Below are 9,719 nucleotides of genomic sequence, written 5' to 3'. Positions count from 1 at the left end.
TGAACCACATGCACAATACTTCGCACCTCTCAGTTATACGCATTGGTCTAGATGAGAGATGCAATCCCCTCCATATCTAAACTTGTATATATGCATAAACGCCAAATCAAAAACATGTATGCTACATAAAGTTGAATTTTTTTTAAATAATAAATTTAAAATGGATTCAATAGAAACTCTTAAGAGCGTGCATCCAAGTACATGGGCAGCTACATAAAGGTGCAGTGCAAAACCTTTTTTTTTCTACTTTATGGCTAAGTTCACTGTATCAGAAACACCAAATTCATAAAATCACATCAAAATCTAAACTTCAACATGCAATTCCCAATATATGAGCAAAGCAATCAAATCCCAGGTCCCCAATTTCAGAAAGAAGATTTCTACTTTGTGCCTAAGTTCATTGTCTTAGAAACACCAATTTCACAAAACCACAGCAAAATCTAAACTTTAAAACGCAATTACCAATATTTAAGCAAAACAAACAAAACCCAGATCGCCAATTCCACAAATTCAACATCAGTCACCAAAATTTAGACTATAATGCAAAAACCCATAACCAAAAAATAAAAAATTAGGGATATATAAAATTATAAACACTTATAGGAATATATAATTGTGTGTAGAGGTTGATATTACAGTGCAGAGTTGACAAGAATGCCATTAAAGGATGTCTTCAATAAGCTGTCTGTTATGTTTATTATCTCTGGATTAATTGTTCAACCGCAATAATTATAACTATCACTGGACTGAACCCCAAAAAGTTAATATATAGTTGCAGATATGCAACTTGGCCTCCTGCAGAAATCTGAACCATATCCTATATGTCAGTAACCACAAAGTGTAATGGGCACATAGCTTTGTACTAAAAACAATTAAGAGTTACCTGTTGTTGAATGGGCTTCAAACCGAGGTGCCTTTGACCTAAGCTTCTCTGCTTGACCATATAAGTTGTTATGAAGGTATTTGCAAAGTAGTAGGTTAAGAAGTGGTTCCTGCACTATCTGTTATCTCAATCTTTCTCTCACGGGAATGAGATAATGCAATCCCCATGAGATATAACAAGATCAATTTTCTTGTAAATGTTTATCTTCCAGTAGAATGAGCTTTTTGTCACTAAAATTGCATTGCAAATGCACTGCAGCCACTAGCAAGATATATCATTCTGATCAAGGAACCAAGCACAAGACCTTTGCTCGCCAAATAAGAACTTCCACATCCCATTTTTAACATTCTCATCTTAGGGCTTCTTTTCTTCCCTCTTTTGTGTTCCATTTTTTATTTTATTTTGTTGGAAAGTAGTAAGATCTCTAATCTAATCAAACATTCTCATCTTAGAGCTTCTTGTCTTTGCTCTCTTTTACTCCATTTTTATTTTATTTGTTTGGATTTAAGTAAGGTCTTTAATCTAATCTTTTACAAGTTACAACACCATTAGAGAGGCACACAAAAAGTTACAAGTAAAATGTCATATCCTTTCATGAAATTGCCACAAGAATTGTTAAGAGCTTCGGTGGCAGGTAGTGTTTAAGGGTTGATTGAAATATTGGAGGATATGACTGACCTCCAAGAATTGTGAGGGAGAAGAGAGAACACAAAACAAAATTGTTGGTTAATTTCTGCATGATCTCATTACAAAGCCAAATACCTATTTGTATGTACCATCCTGACCAGTAAGTAGATTAACTATCTAGCTGATCTAGTAACTCCTTATGCCAGCTGGCATAACTACCTCTAACAACCTACCAATTAGTCACATGCTCCAACAATGGAGCACATGCTCTAAATTTAATATCTGCTACACTACTAAAATAGCATAATACTGCCCTTATCAACATACACTTGTGCCTAAGTAATTGCAACTGGTCTAAGTGGTCTTGAATTAGTTCGTACAAGCAAGCAAGCTTTTATTACACATAGTCACTACTTAACACAGCACTAGAGCAGCTCATAGGCTCAGGCAGCACCAGATCAAAGCACACAGCACACAGCAGTAGCTCTAGGATTTAGACAACACCAGATCACAGCACAGATATGAAACGTAATATGAGATTCCTAAGAAGCATTAAGTTTTTTTTATATAAATCAAGAATAAAATTCACCTAAATTACATCAATACTTTTCTGCCTACCTCAAAACAAAATGATACCAAAGGAAAAACATGAAAATGGTCTCATTTGTATCACACTTACATAACAAAATCCTATGATTATCACTGACGATTTCACTTCTTATCCAGATAGCTCAGTTGCTCCATCAAGTAACACAAGGCTTTCCATAAAAGTAGTAGCTATATCTGGAACTTTTTGGAAACCAAGATCCTTCTCACGTGAAGTTTCAAGGTCAAGCGAAACAACTGTGAACCTCCGTTCAGTGTTGGATTCAGGATTAAGCTTCTTTATAACTAGCAGTTCACCACGACTGGGGCAACCAAAGAAACGTACAGAGAAAACATTTTCAAACTGGACCAAAAAAAGTTTACTCCATGATTCATGTACACCTTACTCCCCCATCACCCATATGAAGCATGAACGAGGTGTATGCGACGTCATAAAGCCATTGTATTCGTCTAAGTTGGCGTCTTCGAATCTGAGGTAACCCAATGTAATGAAAGCCAGTTTCCCCTTGAACACCATCAGACGATTTATTTTTGCCATTACACCTTGTGGTAGCAGCTGTTGTTGTTGTGCATGAGGGAGTGCTATCTCTCCAAATTTATCATTATTGACATTAAATGACAAAATCATGAAAAGAGATGCGCCTTCAACAACATTTCCCAACCAATGCAAAGCTCCACTAACAAATGTGGCAGTCTGATTGTCGACATCCACGCCCAAAACAGCGTTTGCCAATGAGATTTCAACCCTTCTCCAAGAGTTGGAGCTCAATGTGTAAACCTCAGCCTCAGTCTTCATCCCAGGCATTTGAGAGATCTTAACAACCTTGAAGTCATTGGTGTTGGACTGATAAGCAAATCCAGTACAAAAACTAAGATATTGGGTTTGGGAAAAACCAGGCAACCTCTTAAGTTTTCTAATGCTGGGGTTCCACAAATAAATAGCACCAGTATTAGTGGGAAGGTCATTATGATTAGTGAAACACACCAAGCCATTGCATGAATCGGCTGTGTAGGAATAATGTGAAGGAAAAAAGCCAGAGGGAATTGGGTACTCGGAAATCCTATTAAATGTGGGTCGTAACCACCAATAAAGCTTGGGATGGTACTGTCAAAAGTAGTGGTAGAACAAAGTTTATGAGATAAGCTAAGTTGCTATTGTTAGGGATTTTTTAGAAAATAACCTTGAAACCGAAACTATTTCATTAGTTAGGAAACGTTTGAAACTAATTTGGAATATAGCAACTCGAGTTCAGTATCCACGATTTCCTGGGTTTATTAGTTTATTATTGCTAGAAATCGAGTTAAAAGAACTCGACTTCTAAGGCTGGAAAACGAGTCCAAAGGACTCGGTTTTAAAGCATGGAAACCGAGTCCCTTGCACTCGGTTTCAAAGCCTGGAAACCGAGTCCATTGGACTCGATTTCCAGCCTTAGAAGTCGAGTTTAACGAACTCGTTTTTCAGGCTTAGGAACCGAGTCCTTTGGACTCGATTTCCTTTTATAAACCAGCATCAGTTCCATCAAACAGCAACACTCCCATCCCACAGCAGCTTTCACGTGGGCATCACAGTTCCCCCACAGCAGCTTCAGTCCCCAGCCCTCCATGTGTCTGTGGGTCCCAGCTCCAATAAGTTCTCTCTTGCCGTGGGAATAAGTTGTATTGGAATATCAGAAACTCAGTCTCTATATGCTCTCTCAACTGTTTCAACTCAGTCTCTATATGCTCTCTCTGTATTGTGAATATAAGTTATCTTAAACACTCTTTCAACTCAGTCTCTATATGCTCTCAGATATTGTGAATATAAGTTCTCTTTCAACTCTTTCAACTCAGTCTCTATATGCTCTCTCTGTATTGTGAATATAAGTTCTCTTGAACACTCTTTCAACTCACAGTCTCTATATTCAACTCACTCACAGAACACTCATCACACAACATTCTCAGGTAATATTTTTACAATGTTGTGATTATTTTGCTAGATTTTTTTTAAAGAAAAATTTAGAACATATTAGGAAAAGTTTTGTTTTTTCTTATTTGTTAGTGTAAATATTGTGATCAATTTATTTGTTAGTATATTGTGATTATTTTGCTAGGTTTTTTTTAAAGAAAAATTTAGAACATATTAGGAAATGTTTTGTTTTTCTTATTTGTTAGTGTAAATAGTGTGATTAATTTATTTGTTAGTATATTGTGATTATTTGCTATTTTTTTTTTTAAATTAATGTTATAACACATTTATATAAGATCATAAATCTACTTAAGAAAAAATATCTATAATGAGTAGTAATTTAATGATTAATTGTTGGGAATATTTAGTAAATAATTGTGATTAAATTACAACATATTGGGGAATTTTTTTTTTGTTAGTGTAAATATTTTGATTAAATTACAACATATTGGGGAATTTTTTTTTTTTTTTTTTTTTTTGTTAGTGTGAATATTGTGATTAAATTATTTGCTAAGTTTTTTTTTAAGAAAGTTAATATTGTGATTATTGGGAATATTTAGTACCAAATATTGTGATTATTATGTGAAAATTTGAGTACTCTAGATATGCAATTTTTTCCTTTTTATTTTTATTTTTTCATTTAAGAGAATATATAAAACTTTTTTGGCTAAAGGTTCGAAGCTCAAAATCTTATAAATCCAATTATTTTTTATTTTTTTTAAGGAAGTTGCAACAGTAAAATTGTAACATGAAATGGTCATGACCATGACCATGAATGAATGTGTAAGGATGGTGCAGCACGAGCACGTATAGTTTGTGAAAAATTTACAAATATTTGGTGTTATTACCATTTGTAACATTCCAAGTTAGGAAAAAAGGAGCAGACTTTAAAAATAGAAAGAGAGCAAACGCTGTCCATTTCCATAGCCCTTTAGGATTTTAGGGGATTAGATATTGGCAAAAAGAATGGAGTCATTAGGGTTTTTTTAGAAAATAACTACAAATATTGTGATTATTGGGAATATTTAGTACCAAATATTGTGATTATTATGTTATTACAACATATGGGAATATTTGTTTTGTTTGTTAGTGTAAATATTGTGATAATATGCTAAGTTAAAAAAAAAATTAATATTGTGATTAATTATTGGGAATATTTAGTACTAAATATTGTGATCAATTGTTAGGAATATTTAGTACTTTTAGGTCTTTCTCATGGATATATCATAACATTATGAGTTTGATACCTAAGATAGTAGTCTTTTTACCATAAATTATTTCAAGATATATTTGTTTAAGATTTGTAACAGAGATTTCAATGGATAACTGGTTGGTATATAATATTTTTGTTCATCATAACTTATTTGAATGGGTTTTGAAAGTCATGCCCCTAGAATGATTTAGAATTTTTAAAGAATATGAAATTGGTAATGACTATTTTTGTAAGATTACTAAAGGTGAGTATATGCAAATTTGGTTGAGGTTAGTATTGTTGGCATTTCATACGCAAAGTTTTGTGATTGATGTTGATTGAGCGTTATAAATTTGTCACTAACACAATTGCACTTGATGATCTATAGGTTGACAATGATCTATATAAATATATACTACGGTGGACCCCTTAGCAATGCCAACCCTTATGATGGAGCCTCATTTCAAGGTCCGGGTATCCAGTGCTACTATATGATGATACGCCGTAAGCTAAAGACCCTGAATGAGCTGAAAGTAAAAATTATGGAAGAGTTGCAAGTGAACCCTGCTTTGCATGACATACATATTACTTTCCGTTCTCCATATGAAGTCCTCAATCAATGCATTAATTACAGATATATGGCGATAACAGAGGACAAACATGTGAAATTCATGTTTAGTAAGATGGACAAATGGAAACAAGCAGCAGATTTTGAGTTATATGTCACTTTGGAGCCTCGTGCAGAAGTCGGCGTAGAAGACGAAATTGTACAAACAACTACATCTCTACAGTTTGCAGTCCTAGATGATCAATGCACCACATTGGGAGGCTATACACCCCCTTTTCAAGAGACACCAGTAACAATTGAGAGTGAACCTGGAAATAGATATGAAGATCAATTTTGTACACATCGAGGTGAATCCTCTACAGTTCCAGTAGTTGAAGATGAAGATGAAGACGAAGACTGTTCTAGGGAAGATTGTGAGGATAGAGATGAGTATGAAGAGAGGATTGACGATGGTGACTTTGACAGGGGTCTTGATGACCATGAAATTACTCACATTCCTCATGTTGATGATATGGCTGAATGTGATGAAGATGATGAGGACGCTAATGCTAGAGTTCAGCATGTTACAAATACGGCCCTCGTTTATGAACCTCCTGCCTCATCATTTTATGAAAATACTTGGGAAAATATGGTTGATCCTGAAGTTGTTCAGCAATCATTTGGTTCTTGGAATGCAGACATGAATTTTGCGAAAGGGTTGATTTTTGCTAATAAAGATGCGGTGAGACGTGCATTAACAATTTACGCCGCAAAGCATAACAGAAACTTTGTGACTAGTAGGTCGACCACAAGTAGACTGTCTGTGAAATGCAGCGATGAATCATGCATGTGGTACGTTGGGGCAGTTGTGAAGCCTGAACTCGGACTATGGATGGTCACATCTTATAGGGGTCCTCATAGTTGTATGCCCCTTGCCACGGCCCTTGATGGTAGAATGATGGATTGTAATTTTCTAGCAGAAGAATTTGTTCCATTGTTGAAAGAGAAACACACGGCAACAATTTATCACCTCAGACATTTCATTAAAGGGAAGTATTATGGGCATATTCTTTCTTACTATAAGATATGGGATGCGAAACAACGAGGTATTGCAAAGATATTTGGGGATTGGGAAGAGTCTTACGAAAGGTTGAAAAAGTTATTGTTTGCATACTGGGATCAAGAACCTGGCACCCGTTTCTGGTTTCACACCATACCCAGGGACGAGTTCGGTGATACAATATTGCGCTATATATTTTGGGCTTTCGCTCCATGCATTGCAGGATTCAGACATTGTAAGCCAGTGATCAGTATTGATGGGACCCATTTGTATGGTAAATATCGAGGGGTGTTGTTGATTGCAATGGCCACCGATGCCAACAACAAGGTTTTGCCTCTTGCCTTTGCTGTTGTGGACAAAGAGTCAGGGTCTAGTTGGGGGTGGTTTTTAGAACGCCTCAGGAATGCACTGGGGGATGTGATAGCAGATAAGGACATCTGTATAATTTCTGACCGACATAAGGGTATTCAAAGTGCAATTGCAAACTGGCCTAGACATGATGATGGACGACAACGAGTAGTTCACAGATATTGCCTTCGACATGTTGCTAGCAACTTCAACACGCATTTTCAGGACGCCACTTTAAAGTCATTAGCCTTGAAAGCGGGGTATGCTACTAAGGAATCAAAATTTGAGCTGTACATGCAACCTATCAAGGAAGCTGAGATCGAGGCCCTTAGGAAGAAACGGAGAACCGAGCGGCAGGAAAGTGAACCCGACTCATCCATCATGCCATACACATATCTAATGAATGAGGATCTAGACAAGTGGACCCAACTACATGATGGTGGATACCGTTATGGGGCTATGACAACCAATGTCTCGGAGTGCTTCAATGGAGTACTCAAAGGTGCCCGTGGCCTACCCATTGCTGCAATGGTTGAATTCACTCATTGCAAACTTGTTGCGTATTTCCATGATCGACACAAAGAAATTACTCATGAGCTCTCAAAGGACAAGGTATGGACTAAATATGCCTTAAAAATCTATGGACACAACCTACAAAAATCAATTTCACACCAAATAAATCCGTTTAATAATCAGAATGGTATATATCAAGTAATTACTTCATACAACATCTATAGCTCTGGAGGGGGACACCATAGTTATGAAGTAAATGTAAAGGCCAGAACATGTGGTTGTGGAAAGTGGCAAATTAGAAAGATCCCTTGTTCACATGCAATTAAAGCTCTTCAGTACTTGGGGCAAGATGCGACTGCATATATTGACCCATGTTATAGTTTGGTGAACGCCATTCACACCTACTCACATGCATTTGTGGTGCCAAAGTCAGATTCATTGTGGAGGGATGTGGATGGTCCAAAGTGGGTGCCTGACCCAAAACTGTTGCGGGGCAAAGGTCGACCTGTGGCGTCTAGGATACGAAATGAGATGGATGGGGTCCGGCGAGAACCGGGAAGCCGGAGGCCAGATTTTGACTTGAGGGAGATTCAGCAAAAGCAGAGCTGTGGACTGTGTCATCAACATGGGCATAACCGTAGAAGATGTCCGCTTTCCCGTGGGGCTTCGACAAGCAGTAATAATCCAAACTAGGTAAGTGATGCTTTTATATAAAATGCCATGATTGTATCAATTAGCCAAGTTGCATAGATTAGTACGTATGTTTTGGGTTTTGGTATCTAACAACAATATTTGAATTTTTGCTAGGCATGCAAATACTCGAGTTTGGAATGGCATTGTAGATGTCAACTGGGGTTCTCTTTATTATGTATTTGAACTTACTACTGGGTTGTATCCACACAATTATTATTTTGTTTGTCACTGAATGAACTTGTAATCGAAGTATTTTATATCTAATGTACCTGTTTCTAGATTGTGATATTATGACTGTTTAATTTTGTCTTTCAATTTTAAATCCCCACAATTTTGTAGTTTATATTGCTTACTACTCACTAGTTTAATTGTGATGATTGAATTAACTTACTGAAATGAACTTTAAACAGTACATATATATCCAGGCCAGGAACAAATTTTGTCAGAGTGATGTGTGACTTGGACGGTTAAGGTTGTTTTTAAGGTTGTTTTTTTCCTCCTATTATAGTTAATTATAGAAGACCAAAAAGAGAAATGGCAAGAGAGCTCCACGTAAATGCAATAGCCTCATTATTTAGGTAAAAAAATAAAAATAAAAATTTATTTTATTTTTTAGGAGAGCATATTACTTGTAAGGGTTCTTTTGTTCCCAAAAAAAAAAACATAAAAAGCCTTTATTGAACCCAATGTTCACAATTCTTAACTATGATTTTTCCTGAATGCTATAGACACATGCACATCCTTCCCTTCCCCTTCAAGCAGTAATATATATTGTCAATCCACCATCAGCCCTTTAATTATTCGTGCTTTGAGCATTGATGCTACAACTTCCAATTGAAGCTTGGTCAGTACCATCAGTGCAATCATGCTCATTCATCAAAAAACAACCAAAAAGAGAGAAACAATAAACACCCCAAGGAAACACTTATTTCTAACGACACTCGTAGGAAATTTCCCACCTCAACATCCATGCAAACCCGACTATGCATTTATCTAGTGAACAGATTATTGTCTATCAAATATATCAATTACAACCTCCCATTTGTCTGATTTTTTTTCCCCATTTTAAACATTGGTTATTTTATAAGGAAAAAATAAATTCTAACAATTTGTGATTGATAGAAGCATCAATGGAACAGAAAAGGTGAAATAGATGACTTTTATTTTAAATTGAACAATGGACAATTAGCTATGAGTGTTCTATTCCATATCTTTATTTTAAATTTGTTCTGGTATTGATGAAACATTCACAATATCACAACAAGTTTATTGTAGGAAATACAAAGTTGGAGAGGAAATAAGTGT

The 9,719-nt window shown here is 36.0% G+C and overlaps 1 protein-coding gene across 1 annotated transcript; it reads right to left on the bottom strand.

Annotated features, from left to right (window-relative positions):
* Positions 1-2,228: 2,228 nt before the first annotated feature.
* LOC126705188 (F-box/kelch-repeat protein At3g06240-like) lies at positions 2,229-3,720 on the bottom strand. The gene is made up of 3 exons (XM_050404109.1): positions 3,568-3,720; positions 2,503-3,221; positions 2,229-2,418 (listed from the first exon to the last, which is right to left on the bottom strand). The coding sequence occupies exons 1-3, from the start codon at positions 3,718-3,720 to the stop codon at positions 2,229-2,231; spliced, it is 1,062 nt and encodes a 353-aa protein (XP_050260066.1).
* Between the last annotated feature and the right edge of the window lie 5,999 nt (positions 3,721-9,719).

The sequence above is a fragment of the Quercus robur genome, chromosome 11 (genome assembly GCF_932294415.1).
Source record: "Quercus robur chromosome 11, dhQueRobu3.1, whole genome shotgun sequence".
NCBI classification, from domain to species: domain Eukaryota; kingdom Viridiplantae; phylum Streptophyta; class Magnoliopsida; order Fagales; family Fagaceae; genus Quercus; species Quercus robur.
This window is presented reverse-complemented; position numbering and strand designations above follow the sequence as displayed.

What these genes read in the sequence shown, in the direction of transcription:
- LOC126705188 (XM_050404109.1), bottom strand. Translation starts at nt 3,720, where the DNA reads ATGGAGGGCTGGGGACTGAAGCTGCTGTGGGGGAACTGTGATGCCCAC. An exon ending in TTCCTAAGCCTGAAAAACGA is followed by an intron (nt 3,222 to 3,567) that starts GTTCGTTAAACT and finishes TACTTTTGACAG; the next exon opens with TACCATCCCAAGCTTTATTG. An exon ending in TTCATATGGGTGATGGGGGA is followed by an intron (nt 2,419 to 2,502) that starts GTAAGGTGTACA and finishes TGGTTGCCCCAG; the next exon opens with TCGTGGTGAACTGCTAGTTA.